The sequence below is a fragment of the Colletotrichum jinshuiense genome, chromosome 7 (genome assembly GCF_051148585.1).
Source record: "Colletotrichum jinshuiense chromosome 7, complete sequence".
NCBI classification, from domain to species: Eukaryota; Fungi; Ascomycota; class Sordariomycetes; order Glomerellales; family Glomerellaceae; genus Colletotrichum; species Colletotrichum jinshuiense.
Genome location: NC_139314.1, coordinates 627,982 through 650,584, shown reverse-complemented (window position 1 = coordinate 650,584; position 22,603 = coordinate 627,982). Strand labels below are relative to the sequence as shown.

Here is a 22,603-nt window from a genome sequence, read left to right as displayed (position 1 = left end):
CAGGGTGCCGTCAGGAACGGTCAAACGACCACTTGCACCTCATTATTCGAAGCTTGGGTTGAAACCGTATACTTGATTTCGAAGACGGGTGCAGTGAAGCCGACGTAGGGCTTGATAGGGGAGATACCAGTAATTACATACAAACTACTGCCTGGTCTGACAACGGTGCTCCACTGTGCACCCGAGTACGCGGGCCCTGGAACCGACTGGCTGTCTTCTGCATCTAAGATGCTGACAGCTACCCGATACATCCGATCAGACGCATGCGACATTTGAGGTGCAGAGGGGCGGTTGTGTTCCTTTAGTGGCTACCTTGTCAGCTGAATTTAAAAAGAGGGGGTTTTTTGTCTGAGAATTTAGGCACGCGCAATGCTCTCAATGAAATCGTACAAAAGTAATGAGCATGTCTCTGTTGACAACGATATCGCTCTTCATCACCAATCTCCTTGGCCTCGGCGATTCTCATAGAAATCCTATCGTTCAGTGTATTCGTCTCATTTAATCTCACCCCCGCAGAACTCTGTCCATTCCCAGAACTTCATTGCATCTGGCGCCCCGTCCGGCTCTCTCCACTGATTTCGCCGAGGATACGGGGACTGATCAAAAACCAACCGAAAGCCGAACCTTGGTGTTCCTGGAAGCTCCGTTTTGCCCAATGCATCAAATTGTGTCTTGAACTTTCCACTCTGCAAAGTTACCACAAATTTCTTGGGCAGAAAGGCCTCGTCGGTGAGCACCTCTTCGTTGATCTTGTACCGCGACATCTCTGCATCTCCGAGATTTGCGATTCGCCGCTTCGCCAGGGCGATCTCCAGCATCAGTCGTGTTTCAGTGCCGCCGCCGCCGCTGGCAAGACCGCTGCTCCACCACCGCCTCTCCCCCGCGTTCTGCTGGTCGTTTTTTCCGATGCCGAGAAGCTTCCAGTCAAACTCTGCAGCTATCCAGACATTGAGCTCGGAACGGCAGATGAGCTGTTCACAAATACATACCCCGTTAGCCAACCCCGCATTTGTAGAATGCCGCAGGAAAATCTCACCTTGCCAATGCCGTTGTCGCCGAAGATGATCTGGTTTTCGTCCCTTGAGTCCCAGTGCCACGTCTGGCCACACAGTATTGAGAGGCTGTCTTCACTCATAATGGATGGCAAAAGTGCTTCCTTGTTGACCTTGTTGAATTTTGGAGTGATGTGTGATCTCGAATTGTTTCGCGTCGTCCTCGAGGGCCAGGCGAAAGGGCAGTTACTAAGTGGCAGGTTTGGTATGCCGGCTCAGAAAGGGGCTCCAAATATGGCCTATAGTGAGCCGCTGACTCGAACGTCTTGGCAGGGTTAGTTTGCGGCTATGTTTAGCACCATCGGACGATGAGCTAATGTGAAACGGGGTTCATCTGTTCACGAAACTTCGGGATCTCAGCTGCCAATGCTAGTTAGATGCCATGCCGCCATCAGGGTGAAAAACTAGAGCGTAGGTCAAGAAACTAGCATAGCAGTTCGTCTCAAGTATAACATCGCTTCCATATGCATGATGGAGTTGCCGACTTTAAGGTTAAGCTTTCTAAACAGGTGGTGGGTACAATGCCTTTTTGGGGCAAGGACCAAAGAGTTCCATGCTAAATTTGGGAGGTTGACATGGATGCCCACTGTCAGCCCATCGCCCAAGCTGGTACACTGACAGCGGGAGACCCTTGAGCCGTAGCACTGCCCTCATGACGGCCAGCCCGAATTTTGTGTGAGTGGTGTAGCTTAAATCGCTTCGTACTAGGAAGATGACAAACTGACAGGCCAGGGGTAGTTATGGCGATGCGTTTGTTTCTTGGCAGCCCGGCAGGCGGAGGTGACAACCTTGATATACCATTCTGGAGGAAACAATAAACATTCAAAAGCGGATGCCTTGACCGCAGAAAAGGCACTTCTAGTTGTGTTCCGATTCAACAACCACATCGTCTTCACGCCTCGTTCTTTCTCCGTCGCTCTTTAGCTTGCCAAATTATTGCCTCGTCGCTCGCTTTTCTTACGCAATATTCACTTTGTCAAGCCAATCATACACTATACAGCAACGTTCGTCGCCAAAATGATTTTCCCTTCTTTCTCCAAGGTTGCTGCTCTTCTTTTGGCAACTCAGGCCCTGGCGTTGCCTGTGGAAAACCTTCTGGAGGAGCGCGCCCAGAACGTTGTTATTGGGTATAGAACCGTCAGCAAGGTATGTTATAGCACTCGTCATCTGGTTTTGGCGAGCAGCACACATTCTGACCGAACTATTTGCAGGTCCAAGCCGATCGATACAACAAAGCTGGTACCCTCACCAATGATGGGAACCAAATTGGTACTCAAATTGGTGCCGGCGTTTACACCACCCCTAAGCGTGGTGGCTGGCCAGGAAGCCAGGACAGCTGGTGAGTGTTGGAAAAGAGACACCGTTCGTGTGTAATGGTAGGCTAACCGAAGGAAATCAGGTACTGTGTCATCATGGCAGATTCTGCTGCCCTGAACAACGTGATCAAGGCTAGAATTCCAAAGACATTCGGGGGCAAGGCCATTTGGTTCAAGGATGACAAGACCATCGACGGCTACATCAAGAGCGTGGCACCGGCTGCAGACCCCAAGAAGACCATCCGCATTTCCAAGATTGATGGCATGGCGAACGAGCTGCAAATGGTCATTCCTCCTGGGCTGCTCAACTCTAGCAAGGGTGGCCTGGGCATTACTACGTCGTGCAAGAAGACTATGGCCGAGCTGCCGAACGCCACCGTCAACTACAACAGCTGGAGCAAGGTCTTTGGATCGGCTTGAGACCAGATATAGGGCTGTAAGGCTGGATCCTGCGGCTTGGATGATCGAGGTCAGGGTTTGCTGGCAACCTATTGCGGCCTGGTTGGACACTGGGACAGGGGACATACGATACGGGCTGTTCTGGTGCAAGGGTGGAGATAAGCCCCGATGTGACATCTGGTAGAAATGCTTGTTTGATATAGAACGTATCAACATCTTTTTACCTGAACTATTCCAGACCATCGGCATGTAATTTTTGTGCATAATGAAGTGTCTCTATACTCAGCAACACGAACAAACCCTCCAATCATGCTAAGCGCACAGCTGTTGGTTTGGGACGCTCTATTCCTTTTGCCTTGCGGTGGTAACTATTCACCAGTCTGAATCGTTGGGATATGCGAAACGATAGTAAGGCTTATGTTCGTGGCGTCTTGGTGTATTGGGTTCCATTCCTAATGTACACAATGCTGGAGTATTATTCCATTTACCCCTTTGGCGGTCCGTAATGATCAGAATGGCCTCAAGTGTATTAAAGAGCTTTGCTGACCTCGACATAGGTCAGCCTGCTTTCCCATTTAGGCTCGGACCGACACACAACTAAAGAATACGATCGAAAGCGCCGGAGCATTTGTCGGGCTTGGCTTGTTGCGAGAAGAAAACAGGTGTGCTCCGGTGGAATACCGCCGCGATGAATGTGCATGTCACCGGCGGGGGTGAAGATCACTGCCGCATAGGGCTGCTCAAGAGCCTTCCTATTTGAGCTGTTGCAACATGGGTGCACCGGGAGAAAAAATGTGTTACCAGAGCCGCCCAAAGTGATCAGGTTCGGACCGATTCGGCGGAGATGCTGAGCAATCTACCGGGCATAATTCACAACTTCTCTGCATTACCGAGTTGCAATGGGTAAGGGGTTTGCTCTTCAATGGCGCGCCTATTAGGCCGGGTGTTATTATACCGGGGTATAGTGGTCAAATGGCGAGATGGGCATTGTCTTGTTCCCATGACCTCCCGCTCATATGATTAACTCTCAAGCAGATCAGGATATAGCTGGCAACGGCCCCTGGTCAACAGCGCACTAGCGCCGGCTCTCCAAGAAAAGTCCCCTGTTGTCACTGTAGACGATAAGGTTAAATGCGTGCCAAGCAACTATAACACAAACAATGCGACGGAGACGCACTCCCGGAATGGCAGTTGGAGTTGGCGCATGCGGGGGAGTGTCAAGTACAAACGGCACTTCAAGTGGGTTCACCGCGGGCCAAGATGCTCTGTTGAGCGTCCAGCGTCGCACCGACGTGGACGGGAAGAGTAAAACGACACGGAGAAATTCGTCCGCCCCCACCGCCCCTTTGATTAAACTCCTGTATCAACCGCAGATCCGATGGGAAGTGCTCGATGGAATGCTACGACCCATTGTCAGCGGACTTTGCCAGATGGTTTAGCCTACCGCCGAACGCTGCTTTGAGCATTGCCTGCCTCTTCTGGCAAGCATTCAAGAATGTGCTGCCATTGTAATTGGTTTAGGATAAAAATAAGGATCCAAGGGGGAGAAAGATTACCAGGCCAAGACAAAGGTATATAAGACTTCGCTGAGTCTCGCATCCACGGCGGTTCTGGACCTGTCAGCCAGCCATTTGACCTCCTGCAGTCCCTCGCAGCTGTAACGGACCATACTGTGCCCATCGTTCCCTCGTTGTCAATCACTTCGGACTCCAATCATGAAGTTCTCCGTCATTACCCTCATCGCGGCCTACGCTGCAAGCGCCCAGGGAGCGATCACCTGGTCCCTCCAAAAAGCTACGAACCCCACCGCCGATCAGACAGACGCTTATACCAGAATTGAGGCGGCCATGCGCCTTGCTGTCGCCCGCCACTCCCGCCTCGGCAGTGCAACCAAGACTCTCCGCGTCTACTACACCCCCGGCGTACCTACCGCAGAGGCAAACTACAACGGCGACGTCCGGTTCGGCACCAACCGGTCCTACATGAACGAGCGAACCGCCCTCCACGAGATCTCCCACACCCTGGGCATTGGCCAGACCGCTGCGTTCGACCGGAAGTGCGCTGCAGGTGATTGGGCCACCGCATTGCCCCTGCTTCGATCTTGGGATGGATCCAGCGCCGTGATCAACTGCGGAGGCTCACACATCTGGCCGTACGGTCTGAATTATGACACCGAGTGGAGCGAGTCAAACGCCAACCGTCATGTTCAGCTGATCAACGCTATGATAAGGGACGGGATGTAACGACCAGGGATGTAGCGGAGTTTTGATACATTTCACATGTAAATATATTTCTGGGAAATATTTCAAATAATTGCAATTCCCATGCCGATGTTGTCAACTATTTTCAACTCAATTTCTCTAAAAAAGATTTAAGTGGCATTTGACCCACCAATTATGTGGACAAGATTCCGACGCCACGTTGGCGGCAGCCCATTCCAACCAACCCAAAACTGAACAGCATAAGCTAGCTCGGACGATTCATGTCTTTTGGGTTTGATATTTGATCGTGAAGCCATGAATCTGCACTTGACGGCTGTGTCGAGTTCAACCAATGAGAGGAAGTGGGGGCGATGTCGTGACTACGGTTGGCGTGCACCTATCCATTAGTGACCCTCTTTGCTGACAACAGCAACGCGACTGCACAGACCAATGGCATGATCGGCAAAATTCACGCATCATCAACCGTCTACATTGCACTTCACTACGGCTACCTCCGGATCCATCCGACGAGAGAGATACAACAGTGACACGGGAGTATTCCGTTGTATTGCGGGACTATAGCATAGATTGAAGTCTAGGACATCTTATTATTTTCTGTTTCTCAATTGCTTCCGCCGCGGAAAGGCAAAACTTGTCATCGTCATGAACTCTCCCCTTTCTATTATGCGACACGTCGGGCAGCGGCCGTATCTGGCTCATCTTCAACTCTTGCGGCCATCTCTCTTCATCAGCTCACATCCTCATTCACAATCAAGGCCAACGTCCACGAAGAGTACACAACCATCACCATGCTGTAGCAAAAAAGAAAAGAGTTTGCCACCTTCGGCCCTCTCGCGCGACTTCTGGACTTCAAAGCCGACTTGGCGCCGTTCCGGCATCAACACGTTCCGATGTCTCGTGGGTTGCACATTGGGAGACTTTTCGGCCATGTGGTATTTGCAAGCCTTCCACCCCGAAATGGGCATGGAGAGCGTAATGGCAATTTCGAGTAAGTTTTATAACCCGGGGGTTCTTCTTCGACCGACGATACCGGCGGACCGGCTGATTCGGAAATAGTGGCTAGCGGGCTTTCCACATCACTGTTGTTGGAAACCGTCCTTCTCAAACTCGGCCGCGATCGTCTCCCTTGGCTAGCCGCGGCCAAGACTGCGGCAGGGATGAGCATGATATCGATGATCACGATGGAGGCGGCGGAAAACGCGGTGGATTATCACTTAACTGGTGGGAACATTCAGCTTGACGACCCAGCATTCTGGATGGCCGCCTTGGTGTCAATGGCAGCCGGATATCTGACGCCTCTACCTTATAACTACCACCGGCTGAGAAAATATGGCAAGGCGTGTCATTAGGATGCAGAAGAGGCGGATACGTTGTACGATTAACTTGGCTGATGTTTAAGGTCAGCTCGCTGTATTCCAATTGTAGTAATAAGACGTAGTAAGACTTTGCTAAGCTTTCAGTGAGATACTTGAAAATAACCTCATACATACGTTCAAGCGGAAATACATTTGTAAAAGTCACTTAGACGGCAACGTGGCGATATTTACCGAGGAGACTCCAAGCACCTTTGGCATGTTCGAAAATATAGAGAATAGAGTTACTGGAAATTATACTTCATTATTGGATAGATGAGATGGGTTCGTAAGCCCTTGTTGGCTTTACCCAACCTTGGCAAAATATAGTGTCAATTGGCACTCAATGGGAGACTCAGTCAACAAATAGTATGAATACGTTCGGCTTTAACAATCTGCTTTTCTGGCCACCCAACTACGTTTCCATTTTTTTCCGACTTCCTCGCAATGACACCAAAGATACATCCACTGAGTTCTGTCCTTTTGTGAGACTGACAAACTAGAACTCACTTGGCACCATCATCGTGGTCGAACAAAACCTTTTTGGCTGTAATGCATGTATTAGCGCAAGAACTCCGGTATCGTGCTAATTCAAGTGGTGTTACTTACCGACAGGGTAGGGACCCCAACGGCTGCCATCTTCCGAGAGGAACCTCTTGAACGCCCCATTCACGAGCCTATTCTTCATCTCCCCGGCAGGGCCGGGCGCACGGCGGAAGTTCGTCAATCTAGCACAAGTCCGGAGCATACTGGCGCCAGCTACAGTGACAATGGCGCGCCCGAGACAGGAATGAGGGCCCCAACCGTGGTGAATGTAGACGTCGTCAGGTCGATCCAGCTTGATTTCCTCCGGATCAGGGAACTTTGAAGGGTCGCGGCCGCCGGTGATGAAGTCGGCGAATACAGCGTCTCCTTTGTTCACAGACATAACACGGGGGCCGTCGTTTATCTTGATCTTGTCCTCCACTGCGTTCCTGACCAGACCGAAAGCTGGCGTACAAAGACGGAATCTATGAGATTCGTTAAATCAGGCGGATGCATACAGTGACGGGGCTTGGGAGTTCGTACCCTTCAAGAGCGTACTTCTTCAGCTTCTCAAACGCTTCCGGCTCATCAGACATCGCAAGGTCTCGAATCGCAGCCCAATGCGGGAAGTATTTGTCCGACAAATACAAATCAATCATTTGTCCCCACTATATGTCAAGTTAGAATAATGACGGGTAAAATAGCACATGGTTCGGGACAAAGAAGTCATAACATACCCCCTGGGCTTGAGTGGCAGAAGCAGCGGCGGCTGTCGGAATGATCGTCCAGACGATATCGTCGACTGTGCCACCACTGTCAAGCAGTTTCCCAACAAAACGTGGGCCGTAGCTGCTCAGTGTGTCATCTGGATGAAGCAATTGGGCAAGGGAAGGAAAGTGCTGCGATTTGATGCCAGCCACCACCTTCTGCATTACCTCGCCGAGGCGCTGCGTTTGCCTTGTCCCCAAGACACGCAGTTTGTAAGACTGAGCCGTGTCGAGATCGAGGAACACGTAAGAAAAAAGGTTGCCAAGTGTGTCTGCCAGGGAAGCTTCCGTGTAGCTCTCAGGCCCTCCGCCATTGCTGACTAGCGGAATGGCGAAGAAGTCGCCGACAAACGCAGCATGGACCAAGTTTCCAACACTAAAAATATCAGCCAAATATGCGCACAGGTAATCCAGTAAGTAAACTTACTCTCTCACAATATCGACCTGGTACGACTTGCCGACTCTGTGGCTGTATTTGCGAATGAATTTGGCGGTGGTGGCTTCGTAGAATTTGCGAACTTGATCAAGGCCATCCTTGGGGCTGTACAAGCACTTGTTGACTAGTTCTCTCTGACGAGCATTCTTAGCACTGTCTCCGCTGAGCATGTAGTCGTGCTGGATGAGTTGGAACGAGTGCGGACCCCCTGTCGGCTATCAATACTTGTGCGCAGTGATTGTTATGTATGGGTAGAGACTGACAAGGTACGTGGAATTGTGCCTGATTCTGTAGCGTGTCGACGACTCCCTGCCAAGTAGCAACCGGCTGGGGAGGACCAACAAACACTGGCTTGCTGTAGTTCAGCTCTGGCAACTCGGTCTGCTTCTGGAATATCTCCTTGTTGCCTTCGGGAGTTGTGAAAGGATACAGCGCGTACACGCTGTTTGCGCGGTACCAACCCGGGAATGCCCTCATGAGCAGCTTATACATGACTCCGCCGCCGGCAACATCGTAGTCAGAGTTCACTTCGTTGACCCTGTTTTCTCGTTAGGAGCATGAAGGTGCAGGGGCTTTTCATTTCTTACCCAAAGGCAGTCAGATTGGACTGGTTGTAATCGACAGAATAGAACCTGTCTCCTCGGACGAGGGCGACCGCATCGGACAGGATGGCAAATGAATTAGTGAAACCAGGGCACAATCCAGATCCTGGAACCAGCTCTTTCTTTGTGTCTTCGGCCAGAAGTCCCGGGTAAAGCTCAATGTTATCCGGGTGCTCGTAAAGCGCCTCCACTGTGATCATTTAGCAATAGTCATAACCCTAGCATGAATTGTAGAACCTACAAGCCTCAGCAATAGATGGGTCGGGATTCACGTCCGCTAATATTGTCAGTTTTTCAATGGCACATGCCGCTACTCGGCGGTTTAATCATACCGAAGGACGAGTAAGGCTTCAGCTTAAAAAACTCTCTGAACTCGTTCAGAGTGGCAAGTCCCCACTCGCGTCCTTGTTGAATTCCGAGCATCTCTACTGCTTTGAGAGCGCAGGGGATATTGCGGGCGCTGAATGCTCCTACATTAAAAAGCGAAATGTGAGTAATTATGCGACGGGGGTTGACATATGATGAATGACTTACCTGCAATATTGTCCGTTCCAGCTTGTATGAGCTCGACTAAGTCTGAGTCTTTGAAACTCCCGTCATCTGCTCTCTTCAGGCCCCCAAACGTCCACTTCTCACGTTCCCCAGGCATATTACTGGCCCATTTTCGGACACCGAGCAAGAATTCGTCGACGGAAATATCTTCTTTATTGGGCGGGATGGTTAGTGACAAAGACTTACTATGGAATCATGACGACTCACCAGAGTTTACCTGTGGTCCAAATATCTGGCTAAAGAGCTCCTTCGTCCAAGTCTCATCACTAGCGCTGACGGCACTATGCCACCGGTAAATCATGTTGAATTCGACGCTTACCTGATTACCGATGCCTCGTGGGGTTCCCTCGGCGTCGAACACGTTCTTGAAGTCTGCACGTGGGTCCAGCTTCCAGTCGGACGCAACCGGGTTGCGATTGAGATTCAGGATGGTTCGTAAGTAGTCTCCCAATATGATGTTCACGTAAAGACCGCATGTGATGCTACACCATATCAGCGTCAATTATTCTCCATTTGCGAGGGGGCATTGAAGTTACTCACAGCCGCGCTGTCTGGAAAAGGTCATTGTCGCGTTTGGACTGGGCTGCCTCATATCTTGCGTCCGTCTCGGTCATGCCGGGAGGAAGACGGAAGCGCCCACGTTCGTTGATATCAGCCAGTTCTTGCGCAATGTAGTTGTGAAACCGGTTGAAAGAAACCATGAGTGCGCAGACACCAGGAGGCTGACTCAGAAGTCTGCGCTCGGAGAATGTGTCCTTTTTCAGGAGACCATCTTTAAAAGTACGGACTCTCTTCTGCTCATCCATGTTGTTGCCGTACAAGGGGCCCAGATCGAGATACGAGGAGTTCTTGACCCTAGAAATGTCGGCTTCGTCCGTGTGGAACAAGTCTAAAATAGTAAGCATGGGTTGATTCCTTTTGGCGAATTAGACTATTGTTACCGTGGATGATGATGGTAGCGAAGTGGAAAAGCGTGCTAGAGACCTTGGCAGGGTGCTCTTTAATCACCTCCTTCCGCGCCAGCAGAGCTAAAATTTGTAAACTTAGTTTTGTTTTCCCTTTTCTTTTCTTATATTTTTCCTTGTCTGTTACGGAACGTACTATCAAATATGATGGACGGATCAGGGAGGTTGAGGCGCTGCTGAAACTTCGGGGCCACGGTTCGCGCGTAATGACTCCCGGAGGCACCCAGTCGGGGGTACATGATGTTCTGGACAGTCAGCTCGGTTCCGGCAAGAGTCCACCTTGGATAAGTGCTCACATTGTTTGAACCATCAGCAGCCCGGTATCTGAACTCATCACCCAGGTACGAGATGGGAGGATGTTGGAGATTCTTCCACAAAGTGCCGATGAGCTGTTCGTTGAGGTCACCCCTAAGCTTCGAATCATTGGGGAGCGATGCGGCCAGTTGAATTACGCCTTCGACCTAGTCAATCCGTTAATTAGTTATTCATGTTTTGCTAAGAGATGAAAGGGTTATCTGTCACATACGACGTATTTACGATCATCAACTAAGCCGCCTGAGAGTGCCGCCTCGCCAGCCCCGAGGGCTACGTTCAAGTTGGGTATGAAGCGGCCAGTTTGGCTTAGTAGATCGCGACGAGCATCGTTGAGAAGTCTGAGGAGGTTGAAGTGTGCATCACCACCATTGGAAACCCCTTCATTGGCAACTCCCCCATTGGAAAGTCCTCCGTTGGAAAGACCAGAAACGGAAACAGCGGGTTTGAATGTGGCCATGTTTTGCAACTATTGGGTTAGGGTTGCTATTCAAACCCTTCCTTCAGCCAGGCGTGCCTGCATCATATTATATAGCAGCTAAAACTGGGTTATGAGATACCAAATCTCGATGAGACGGACGGCGCGGCTCGTCATTAGCTGGACACACTAGTCAATCATCGAACAACAGAACAACCCCTCAAGATCACATGTGTTACTGTTTCTTCAGTTTTACGCAGAAGCACTACTCGTTGAATTGTGCTGAAGGAGGCTAACACGGCATCCTCAATGTCGTACTAAGGCCCTGTAAGTCTTCCGTCATAAATAAGGCGCTTCTGCAAATTAGGACACAACAATCGTGTACAAAGCCGTCTTAACCGATCTATTGGCAAGTGTAGGCCAGACATGTGAACTGGACAAGCTCCCATCATCATGCTATGCGAGTCAGCCTTTCCGCTCTCGTCATCTTTTGTGAAGCCGACGATGATCTGTCGTCATTTCAGCTCCTCAAAGTTGCACATGTGTTTACGATCTATTCCACGATGCTGTTACTTAACAGCCAGCCACCCAATGAGTTTTGAAGCTGCTGACATTTAGGGCTCGATCTATACGTTGATTCGTTATGCTTAGGTCAGCCCCCGCTGCCAGCCCTTCCAAGCACATGCCAAGCTAGAGAGAGGGCTGAGGCTGACATGCACCGAAGGCTGAGACATGCGTCGTGAGATGCGAGTCGTGACAGTATCGTGGCCTCCGAATGCTGTCGATGTCAGTGATGTGCGAGTCAAAACTTGTTAGGAATGAAATTCTAACTTTAGGCGGCAGTTTTTATAAAAAAAAAAGCCTGCCGTAGTTTTTATGATCCAAATCTCTCCTCCCATCACTACAACTTGAAAACCCCAACCAAGTGAACAATGGCACAATCGGAAACCCCTAAGCTGGCGAGCTACAAACGCATCATTCTTTGTGTTGATGGTACCTGGCTCGCATCAGATATTGGTGACAAAGCCGTGGCAACCAATGCTGCCCTCATAGCCCGGGCAATTTCAAGCACCGGAACAGATGCAGATGGTCAAATCGTAAACCAGATTGTTTCGTATCATTCCGGTCTTGGAAGCGGAGACCTTCCATTCCAGAAAGCCATTTACGGTCAGTCACGAACGTCGACGCAGGGTAACTAAGGTGCTAACCCGTCTAGGCGGCATCGGTTGGGGTCTTGATCACGATGTTTGCCAGGTCTATGAGTTTATTGCTGATAATTATGAACCTGGCGATGAAATCTTCTTCTTTGGTTTCTCCCGCGGGGCTTTCACAGTACGATCTGTTGCCGGCTTAGTCTGCGACGTTGGAGTCCTTTCCTCAGTGGACATGTCACGATTTGCTGAAATGTACAGCGCATATCGTGCTAACACTGGCGGAGAGCCCTTCAAGAGCACAGTATGGTATAAGGACAATGAAGAATCCTTGAAGCTAGGGAGAGAGGTTAGAGTCAAGGTTGTTGGAGTTTGGGAAACTGTAGGCGCTCTGGTAAGCAAACGCCCAAAAATGCATTTGGCATCAGAGTGATCTTTGTCAATTTAGCTAACTTCGCATTCGTAGGGAATTCCAGAATGGCCTTTTGTACAGACCTTGGAAAAGATGGGAATTGCTATTAACGGCCGATACGCATTCCACAACACAAGGCTTTCAAAAGGCAAGTTTTACATAGGACTGCTAATATACCCCTGCTAATTACCTTTTAAGGAATCGACTATGCCTTCCAGGCGCTTGGAATAGATGAGCAGCGAATCACTTTTCCGCCTGCTATCTGGCATAGGGCTACTGGTAGTCCTGCCAAGGACCTGCAACAATGCTGGTTCCCAGGCGTTCATAGTAATATTGGCGGTCAGGCAGACGAAATTCAAAGTGCTGGTGATCGTGGAGAGATTGGCAACATCACGTTTGCATGGATGGTAAGCACCTTACATCGACCAGGCTTTCAGGTTTTAACGGCGAAATAGGTGGATAACCTCTCAGGCATGCTCACCTTTGAAGAGAATGCTATTAACAGCATAGTCGAGCAGCATCAACGCGCTCTCAACAGCAACAGAATTCCTAACGGTTGGGGTTGTGGACCAATCGTCAGCAACTTCTCCGGACTGCAAGGTGCCTTCTTTCGGCTTTTAGGCCAACAAGATCGCACACCCGGCGAATACCCGAGAGACCCAGGAGACGGTGTAGACGGAGCAACAAATGAGTACTTTCACCCGACAGTACGCATACGCAGGGACAAGGTCAAGTCTTGGTTCCCAAAACCAATCCAAGGGTGGGATCTGAAAGAGCCCCATGGCGAAATAGGATGGACATGGGAGAAGCAGGGTTTGCAGGCGATTCCAGAATACGCCATACGAGCAGAAAATATGTCTCTTTCGTATGAAGAAGGCGGCACAGTAAGATACAAGGTTGCCAAGCCCCTTTCAAGAGTACTGTGCCCAAGAGATATCATGTTGGACTTGGACAGGGACAGCAAAGTGAGCAGTCAGCAACTCCTGGACTCATAGTTTGGTAGCATATGTTTTGATATTGTGTTCATGTTTCATAGCCGAATGAATTTATTTACTCAATCTGGTTGAAATGCAGCAAGGCCAAGTCGGGGATATTTGCGGCAGCGAATTATGGGTGAAATGCTTTTGTTGTAACAAACGCCGAAGCCGGTATTCGTTGGCTTCCATGTTGCCAAAGGGAACGCGAACAACAAGCCGATCCAGAGAGGCCTCTGAAAGGCACGGACACGCACATCGATTTTCGAGTTGCCGATGTTGCTGACAATGACGAAACCAGAGGTGCCCGTTGCAAATAATGCGGACTTGAGGCTCTTGTTTCTGGACGGCATCGAGGGCTTTTCGTGTTTGGTATTGACAAAAACATCAGGTTCTCTGGATTCGTTCCTTTCTGCGAAGAGTGTATGAGCTTTGCAATCTCTATGAAAGTATGGAGGATTTCATCAGTGTCACATTTATGGCCCCGGTGGAGTGCAACTCCCGGGGCTGTGCACAATGTAAACCAAAGGTGAAATCCAAGGTTGACAAAATCGAGCTCTCTCCGGAACGTATCCAATGCCCATTGCCGATGTTTCTGAAGCTCGTCTCATCTCACCTCTCACTCACCTCAACTCATCTCATCTCATCTCACCTTATTTCACAACTCTCACTTCATCTCATCTTATCGCCGATAAGCCTTAAATGAGACGCGACGTGCGCTAGGCGTCACCCCGGTTCATCATTTTAAAAGATGCGCGACAGCACAGGCCACAGGAATCCGTCCCAAACGTGGGGGGGACTTGCAATCTAGGACCCTTTTCACGAGGGAGTGGAATGAGAACAGAAAGGCCTGCTCCCCTCCGCGGTAAGAGAAACATTTTTGTGAGCCAATTATTAATTTGTTCCCGCCCGACATACTGTACAAAGGCCGACCCCACGGTCGGCTAGATTTGTCTAATGTTTTTCACACCCCGACTTTTCACACCCCCCCACATACACTTAATTATACATCGACTTTTTGGGGCCCTCTGTTTCTGTCCGACCCTACTATCTATCCCCTCTAGTTTTTTGTAAACCTGTCGAGTATCCTGGTTGTCGGGCTATTGTATCGAGGGATGCAATTTTTTGATATGAAAAAAAAGGTCGCGCCGTGCCTTCCGTTGCAGAGGTGTATGGTGTGTCGGTTACGTGTGCGGCGCGTGGAAGAAGCTGAAGGAATACAGTCTAATGCTCGCCTTTGCTCAAGAGTACGAATAATGGCCGTAGAGGAAAATGAAGAGAAGAGGACAGGGAAACTCCGAGTCCCTGTTTCCGGACTGCCGATAGCGAGGCGGTACAACCCAACGAGAGGGGGCGCTGCGCGTCTCGCAACCATCCGTGATAGAATTACAACAAAAACTCACTCGCAGCAAGATGCTGGAGTAGTGAACGAGCGGGGCGCTGCCCCAAGGCCGAAAGAAGGGTTGATCGTGTCAGGTCGTTTGTGGGGGGGGATGTGTATGAGTGAGTAGTTGTGTCGCCAGCCTCTCGCGACTGAGTGAGCCGATGCCACGGAGGACAGAACCGATAGAGATTCTTAGTTTCTGGCGCCGTTGCGAAGGGTCTATTGGTTTTCTAAAACGTCAAAGATGCCCTCAAACACCATTGACGACACGGGCGGCGGCGTCTCGCCCCTGAGGTTCCGGTGGTACGAGTCCAGCGACACGGTGGTCAGGCGGGAGCCGGGTGCTCCCCCCAGGGAGACGGATCTAGGCTGCCGCGGCTCGAGCATTCCCAATCCGATCTCCATGGTGCCGGAGGCCGACCGCTCCACGTCGAGCGCCATGTCCAGTCTGGACGAGTGCCTCCGCAGAGGCCGTTGCCCGGGCCAGTTTGGCCTTTGGGCAAAGGGTCTGGACGGCGGGGGAAAGAGATTCGTTGGGAATGCGGGAGAAGAGGTGGAGGTCGGGGAGGCGGAGGATGAAGAGCTGCGAGAGGAGGACGGCTGTAAATCCGAGGATAGATACTCGCTCTTGAGGAGTTCGAGGAGGTCTGTGACGGTGACGCCTGCTGGCAGACTGAAATCCGGCCTTGAGATGCGTCTGTAGGCTGGAGGGTCCCTCCTGGCAGTGCTGGTCGGGATTTGGACGGCAATGACTTCGGCCGTGTCCTCCCGCCTGTCAGACCAAGTCTCCGGCTCCTGTGACAACTCACTGTGGATGTCGCCGAAGGAGGCCGTGAAGCAGTCGGAACTCTCGGGCGATTCGATCTGGTACTTGACAGGCTGGTGCTTTTGAGCCTTGGTGGGCGTGCCCATGCCAACGCCGCGTTCGGGCCCGTCACCGGCGTCGTAGGCCTCTTGGCGTTGCTGCCTCTCCTTCAACACGGGAGATTTTTGAAACGCCGTCTGCAGGCGCAGCTTGCCGCGTTGCGACTTGGAGAGACGGCGTTGCGGCTCTTGCGGGGCGGGCATCCGCATGCTCGCCTCCAGGTTGGTGAGGGAGCCGGGGGGGTTCTGCGACTCCAGAGCCGTCACGGCCTGCAACACGGGCACGTTGCGGTGGCCGGTGTGGTTCATCTCCTGGATGAGATACTGCAGCTGGGTGTCGTCGAGGTCGGCCAGGACCTCGTACAGCGAGCCCAGGGAGGATGAGGGCTGGTGCCCCCTGCGATGAGAGGGTTTGGCGGCGGCGGCGCCGACGCGATGCTCCTGCGAGGCCATGTCTGCTGACGGGCGACGAAGCGTCAATCCGGTGTGGAGAAGCGTGTATTGGATGCACTGGCAGAAGATGCCCTAGACGAAGGCTTGCAGAGGTGCACAGTAACAACAGTACATATCACCTGCAGGATGGCGAGTAAGTCCTCCGTAACATGGGCTCAAACGCGGGCGGTGGATCAGACCTGCGGTGTACCCTTACGCGCATGAGTTTCCCCCTCGCGGTACGGTATCGAGTCCTGCTTCGCTTCAGGCCAGACGGGAATTGTGGAGTCGGGCAGGTTGTCAAAATGCAAGATGCTTTATGGTTATGTGTGTTATGGTTATGGTTATGGGCGGGTGAAAGGGGGGAGGGGGGAGATTCACTGGCTGGTCATGTAGAGTTGGCTCCGGATGCCTACATTACGCAAAAAAGTGAACAGATCCTAGGAGGAGCAGATATAGGGGGAAAGGGGCTTGATCCGCCCGTGAGGGAGAGGACGGGAGGTGGCTGAAACCTTAGGTAATCAGGCCGCGGATGGCGTCAAGTCAAGGGGCACCCACTATTTCTGCCCCCTTCGCCCCCCCTGTGACCGCGCCCCAACGGTTCTTTGTTCATTTTGTTCATGAAAGGCTCGACACCATCACGTGAAGCCCATTCGCCCCACGTCCTCCCTTGCGCAGTGGAGATGATTCTTTGACGGGAACCCGTCGGAAGATTAAGTTCCAGACGCGTCGCTTTAAACGCGTCTCCGCCACTTGATCAGAAACGTTGACACCTGCCACACCGCACAGACGTCGTTGCCGTTGCCAACGGCCGCCAGCGCCACTGTTATGGCGTCTGGAGGCGATGAGAGAAGCCATTCCTAGTCCCGCGGGCAGGGGTGGGACAGCAAAAATGGACATGAATATCTGCAAATGGCAGCATCTTGTTCTTGTCTATTTTTTCAGTCAACTTTACAGAAAACACGTTGGTTGATTCGATGGTCTGGTGTGCAGCTGTTGAGAGTCATCGCACATGGCGGCAAACATCGCATCAGGCATCCCTGCGCAGTCATTTGCCATAGATGAGGGCAGGGGGACGCGGCACTAAACACGAAACCTTTGCTCTTTAATCTGTTTGTCGTTCACTGTAGCTGTAACTCTCATTTCTAGCCGTTTATTGCACGACTTTCGGACGACTAACGCTCTTATCGCGTCACGCCACCAAATCCGAGCGTGTGGCCGATATCATCTCTGACGAAGGCCAGCGACTGCTCATAACCGGGAATACCCTACCTGAAGACCCGACAGTTCAAGCAACCCTCAAGCTGGACGAACTGAACAGGAAGACAATGAAAAATTCCTATACCTCTTTGCCTATCTCTAGGCTGCCAGCGCAATTTGAATACTCTACACTCTGTCGCGATTATGTCAGCCAATGCACTTTAAGCCTTGAAACTGGGAGATCTGAAAAGGTGTCGTGAACCTTTTGTGAACCAAAGACTTCGCTCCACAAGTTTGTCTGCCTTGTACTAACCGCCAACATTGAACCTGGGTATCACTACGATGAATCTATCTTTTTGTGTAATGATGGTGATGTTGGGCTTGCTGGAGTGTGGGTCGAGTAAACTGTAAAGGCAACGAAAGAAAGCGAGAGCAAGACAAGGAGTGAAGCATTAGTACCATAACAAGCCCAACCACCCTCTCTCCAAAGTCATGTCCCGATCACAGTTACGGAGCAGTGGGTATCAGTGTAGCTGTAGAGGCCGGAACAGTGATTTCCAACCTGTTTTTCGGCATACGAACCTGCGCCAGAAAATGAATGATTCACACTAACGTGCGTCTCACAAAATCTCGCCCGACAAATGTATTCCAGGAACTGCTTACGACAGAATTGTGCACAGGGTATCGTGCGACAGTGAAGTAAAAATAGACTGCCACGAAAATAACGGCAGAAAATCGTCCATGTGCATGCCAAAAGGCAGAGCGTTTATTGATTGCAAACTAAGGTAAGCAGGATGAAACTGCAGGAGAGAAGTTGAAAAATTAACTTGGGAATGAGGGGAATAGTAGCATGGTAGCAACAGCATCAGGCTCCCAACACAGTTGGGCGGCTAATGACCCCGATGGTCAGCCGCACGTAAGATGCATAGTCGACCAGTTTTTTCTGGTCGGCTCGGCTTTTGCACCCTCCCCTCACATCGCCAGCCTGATCCTGTTGCGTCTATCCAACTTACCAACCTGTACACACAAGGACAGCCTAACGCAGCACCGCCATGCCGGAAAACGACATTCGCCTGCTTGCTCTGGACGGCGGCGGCGTCCGCGGCCTGTCCTCGTTGATGATTTTGCAGCATCTCATGTCTACCATCGACCCCAACTCTCCGCCCAAGCCATGCGATTACTTTGACATGATAGGCGGCACCAGCACTGGCGGCCTTATCGCCATCATGCTCGGCCGCCTGCGAATGACGGTCGACGAGTGCATCACCGCCTACACATCATTGTCCGATAAGGTGTTCGAAAAGACGAGCCACCGGGTTAAAATCAATGGCAAATTGCAGGGGAGGTTTGATACCGCGGCACTAGAGAAGGCTATCAAGAAGATCCTGGTAGAGAGCGGCCACGACGAGAACGCTCTGCTCAAGGACCCCCTCATGACCTGTAGAGTGTCAGTTTTTCGTTTCTTGCTTCGACCCTCGCCCGCTAACATACAGACGTAGCTTCGTTTGCGCGGCGAGCAAAGAAACCAGTGACACCGTTTGCCTGACAAGCTACCCCTCCCCCCGTGGCATGGCTCACCTGCATAACTCCACGGCGATATGGCAGGCATGCCGAGCAACGTCTGCCGCAACCACCTTCTTCGAACCCATCGCCATCGGGCCATTTGAGGAACAGTTTATTGACGGCGCCCTGGGGGCAAACAATCCCGTCTATGCGCTCTGGAGCCAGGCCCAGGACGTCTGGGGCGACCGGCTGTCGCGGGATTTGCGGTGCCTCGTGTCGATCGGGACGGGCGTACCCGCTTTGAAGCCCGTGCGTGACGACGTACTGGGTATTGCGGCCACCTTGAAAGAGCTTGCGACGGAAACTGAGAAGACGGCCGAGCAGTTTCGCCGCGACAAATCCAGCCTTGACGACCAAGGTCGCTACTACCGTTTCAATGTCCTTCACGGCCTGGAGAATGTGGGCTTGGAGGAGTCGAAGAAGAAACGGGACATTGCAGCGGCGACTGGGCGGTATGTCGCGTCGCAGGATGTGTTGAAACACATGAAGGCATGCGCAAGCGGCCTTGCCGGCAAACAATGTTAGTCTCAGACCGGTCCTAGACATTAATGTAAACGCTGTTGTCTGTCGTAACCCATCGCTAATCTACCCATGATAGACTTTGGCCCTTACAAGACACCCTTTAGCTTGCAAGGTGTGCCTGTCTCGAGCAGGTTCGTTAGCAGGCCGTCAGATACCGCACATCTGGAGAGCTGTCTTCTCCCTCGACCATCGGACAACCGTAGGAAAGTGTTTGTACTTCATGGACTCGGCGGCGTGGGGAAGACGCAGTTGGCAGTCGACTTCGCCCGGTGCCAGCAGGCGACGTTCAGCTCGGTCTTTTGGCTTAACGGAAGATCAGAAGATCAGCTTAAGCGCAGTATTGCCGCTTGTGTCACTAGGATCCCCGAGAACCAAATTCCAGGAAAGAGCAGACAGCAAGCCGAGACCCACAGCCAGGAAGGCCTCGATGCGGCTGTGGCGACTGTAATGGAGTGGCTAGGACGGCCTGACAACGGCGCATGGCTCCTGATTTTCGATAACGTCGATAAGGACTACGAAGAAGGCGGCGCGACGGGTGCGTACGATGTGAGACGGTATATGCCTGGTGACCACGGGTCAATACTCATCACAACGCGGCTCTCCCAATTGGCCCAGTTGGCCCAGTTGGATAGTTCCAAGCGGTTGACCAAAGTCGATTCTAGCCTCGGCAGGGCCATTTTTGAGAAATGGCACGGCGCGAAGCTCGGTGAGTTTTGGTCTGTTACTAGCAGCCCAAAACTGAAACTAATATTATTCCAGGACCAGACGGAGACCAGCTTCTTAAGCTGTTGGACGGCCTGCCGCTGGCGCTGGCACAAGCCGCAGCGTATCTTCGCGAAACGCGGATCAGCATCGCGACGTATGTGGACATTTACCAACGCCAGTGGAATGAGCTGATGGGTACTGCCAACGAGCGAAATCGTCCATTACTAGACTATGAACAGGGGAGCATCGCGACGACATGGACGCTATCGTTCATAGAGATTGAGCGCAAGAACTCCAACGCTAGCCGACTTCTGCGGCTCTGGGCATTTCTTGACAACAATCAGTTGTGGCACGGCCTGTTAGGGGCAGCAGCGTCTACGAAAACACCTGATCAGTGGCCTAGCTGGCTTAGGGAGATGGCTCAAAGTGTGGTACAGTTTTTGGACGCAATTGGTCTACTTCTGAAGTATTCAATGATCGAAACGAACGAAGCATCAACTGAAAACTACTCCATGCACCCTGTAGTACACCATTGGGCGTCCTATCTCGACAACAGGCGGCAAAGTGTGGATTATACACGGCTGGCGTTAATGGTCGTGGGACAGTTGGTGCCTATGAATGACGTACCGAAATATTGGGTCCTCCAACAAAAGCTTCTCCCACATGCGGATAGGTGTACCGTGTGCATAAAAGATGTACCTGAGACCTCTTTGCGTGGTGGTGAACTGGTCATGGCATCGCTACACATGTTGGGTATTCTTTACGCCGGCCAAGGCAAACCGCAAGAAGCTGAAGCTATGTACCAGCGGGCATTACAAGGCAACGAGAAGGTACTAGGTGTAGAGCATACATCGACGCTCACTACAGTCAACAATCTCAGCACCCTCTATCAGTACCAAGGCCGACTACAGGAGGCTGAAGCTATGTATCAGCGGGCATTAGAAGGCTCCAAGAAGGTACTAGGTGTAGAGCATACATCGACGCTCAACATAGTCAACAATCTCGGCATACTCTATAGGAACCAAGGCAGACTACAGGAGGCTGAAGCTATGTATCAGCAGGCATTAGAAGGCTACGAGAAGGTACTAGGTATAGAGCATACATCGACGCTCAGCACAGTCAACAATCTCGGCACCCTCTATTGGGACCAAGGCAGACTACAGGAGGCTGAAGCTATGTTTCAGCAGGCAATACATGGCTATGAGAAGGTACTAGGTTTAGAGCATACATCGACGCTCAACATAGTCAACAATCTCGGCAACCTGTATACAGACAAAGGCCGACTACAGGAGGCTGAAGCTATGTATCAGCAGGCATTAGAAGGCTACGAGAAGTTACTAGGTGTAGAGCATACATCGACGCTCAGCATAGTCAACAATCTCGGCACCCTCTATTTGGACCAAGGCAGACTACAGGAGGCTGAAGCTATGTTTCAGCAGGCAGTACATGGCTATGAGAAGGTACTAGGTTTAGAGCATACATCGACGCTCAGCATAGTTAATAATCTTGGCACACTCTATTGGGACCAAGGCAGACTACAGGAGGCTGAAGCTATGTATCAGCAGGCATTAGAAGGCTACGAGAAGGTACTAGGTTTAGAGCATACATCGACGCTCAGCACAGTCAACAATCTCGGCATCCTTTATAGGGACCAAGGCCGACTACAGGAGGCTGAAGCTATGTATCAGCGGGCATTAGTAGGTAAAGAAAAGGTATTAGGTGTAGAGCATACGTCGACGCTTAACACAGTTAATAATCTCGGCAACCTGTATACAGACAAAGGCCGACTACAGGAGGCTGAGGCTATATATCAGCAGGCATTAGAAGGCTATGAGAAGGTACTAGGTTTAGAGCATACATCGACGCTCAGCATAGTTAATAATCTCGGCACCCTCTATTGGGACCAAGGTAGACTACAGGAGGCTGAAGCTATGTATCAGCGGGCATTAGAAGGCTACGAGAAGGTACTAGGTTTAGAGCATACATCGACGCTCAGCATAGTCAACAATCTCGGCATCCTCTATGGGGACCAAGGCAGACTACAGGAGGCTGAAGCTATGTATCAGCGGGCATTAGAAGGCTACGAGAAGGTTCTTGGACCTGAATTGGTGACATCGTATATCCCTGCCTTAAAAACACACCAAAACCTCGGCAGACTTTGCAAAGAACTCGGAAGAATTGAAGACGCCGTTTCGCACTACAAACAAGCACGAGATGGCTTTTACATTGCCCTAGGGCCACAAAGTAAGAAATACATGGATTTGTCTGTCGAGATTGATGGCTTGTCAGCTGTGCATGAAGAGAAAGATACCGAAGTCAGTACGGAAGCAACTCCAAAGAAAAGTACAGAGGGTGTATGGTACAAAATCAAGCGCAAATTACAAGGGCGCACTAGAACATAATCAGCGTAGTCGGAAGGAATCATCAAAGAACATGACTATTAGAGAGGATATCCGGTTGAATACTGCCTTTTTCCTC

At 51.2% G+C, this 22,603-nt stretch overlaps 7 protein-coding genes across 7 annotated transcripts; 4 read left to right on the top strand and 3 right to left on the bottom strand.

Annotated features, from left to right (window-relative positions):
• Positions 1-494: 494 nt before the first annotated feature.
• On the bottom strand, positions 495-1,135 carry EsH8_VII_000159 (uncharacterized protein; the record flags this gene model as incomplete). Its single annotated transcript, XM_083270292.1, has 2 exons — positions 495-971; positions 1,037-1,135. The coding sequence occupies 2 exons, from the start codon at positions 1,133-1,135 to the stop codon at positions 495-497; spliced, it is 576 nt and encodes a 191-aa protein (XP_083127849.1).
• A 934-nt stretch (positions 1,136-2,069) lies between these two features.
• On the top strand, positions 2,070-2,788 carry EsH8_VII_000158 (uncharacterized protein; the record flags this gene model as incomplete). The annotated part of the gene is made up of 3 exons (XM_083270291.1): positions 2,070-2,198; positions 2,264-2,391; positions 2,452-2,788. The coding sequence occupies 3 exons, from the start codon at positions 2,070-2,072 to the stop codon at positions 2,786-2,788; spliced, it is 594 nt and encodes a 197-aa protein (XP_083127848.1).
• A 1,694-nt stretch (positions 2,789-4,482) lies between these two features.
• Positions 4,483-5,010, top strand: EsH8_VII_000157 (uncharacterized protein; the record flags this gene model as incomplete). The annotated part of the gene is made up of 1 exon (XM_083270290.1): positions 4,483-5,010. The coding sequence occupies one exon, from the start codon at positions 4,483-4,485 to the stop codon at positions 5,008-5,010; it is 528 nt and encodes a 175-aa protein (XP_083127847.1).
• A 1,837-nt stretch (positions 5,011-6,847) lies between these two features.
• On the bottom strand, positions 6,848-10,960 carry EsH8_VII_000156 (peroxidase/cytochrome P450 family protein; the record flags this gene model as incomplete). Its single annotated transcript, XM_083270289.1, has 15 exons — positions 6,848-6,888; positions 6,951-7,351; positions 7,410-7,534; positions 7,604-8,009; positions 8,061-8,277; positions 8,333-8,607; positions 8,657-8,861; positions 8,913-8,948; positions 9,004-9,141; positions 9,206-9,373; positions 9,431-9,705; positions 9,764-10,112; positions 10,165-10,251; positions 10,325-10,649; positions 10,715-10,960. The coding sequence occupies 15 exons, from the start codon at positions 10,958-10,960 to the stop codon at positions 6,848-6,850; spliced, it is 3,294 nt and encodes a 1,097-aa protein (XP_083127846.1).
• Positions 10,961-11,850: 890 nt separating this feature from the next.
• EsH8_VII_000155 (T6SS phospholipase effector Tle1-like catalytic domain-containing protein) lies at positions 11,851-13,476 on the top strand (the record flags this gene model as incomplete). The annotated part of the gene is made up of 4 exons (XM_083270288.1): positions 11,851-12,085; positions 12,135-12,463; positions 12,826-12,888; positions 12,937-13,476. The coding sequence occupies 4 exons, from the start codon at positions 11,851-11,853 to the stop codon at positions 13,474-13,476; spliced, it is 1,167 nt and encodes a 388-aa protein (XP_083127845.1).
• Positions 13,477-15,058: 1,582 nt separating this feature from the next.
• On the bottom strand, positions 15,059-16,156 carry EsH8_VII_000154 (uncharacterized protein; the record flags this gene model as incomplete). Its single annotated transcript, XM_083270287.1, has 1 exon — positions 15,059-16,156. The coding sequence occupies one exon, from the start codon at positions 16,154-16,156 to the stop codon at positions 15,059-15,061; it is 1,098 nt and encodes a 365-aa protein (XP_083127844.1).
• A 2,231-nt stretch (positions 16,157-18,387) lies between these two features.
• On the top strand, positions 18,388-22,360 carry EsH8_VII_000153 (uncharacterized protein; the record flags this gene model as incomplete). The annotated part of the gene is made up of 5 exons (XM_083270286.1): positions 18,388-18,782; positions 18,835-19,350; positions 19,624-20,126; positions 20,180-22,233; positions 22,292-22,360. The coding sequence occupies 5 exons, from the start codon at positions 18,388-18,390 to the stop codon at positions 22,358-22,360; spliced, it is 3,537 nt and encodes a 1,178-aa protein (XP_083127843.1).
• Between the last annotated feature and the right edge of the window lie 243 nt (positions 22,361-22,603).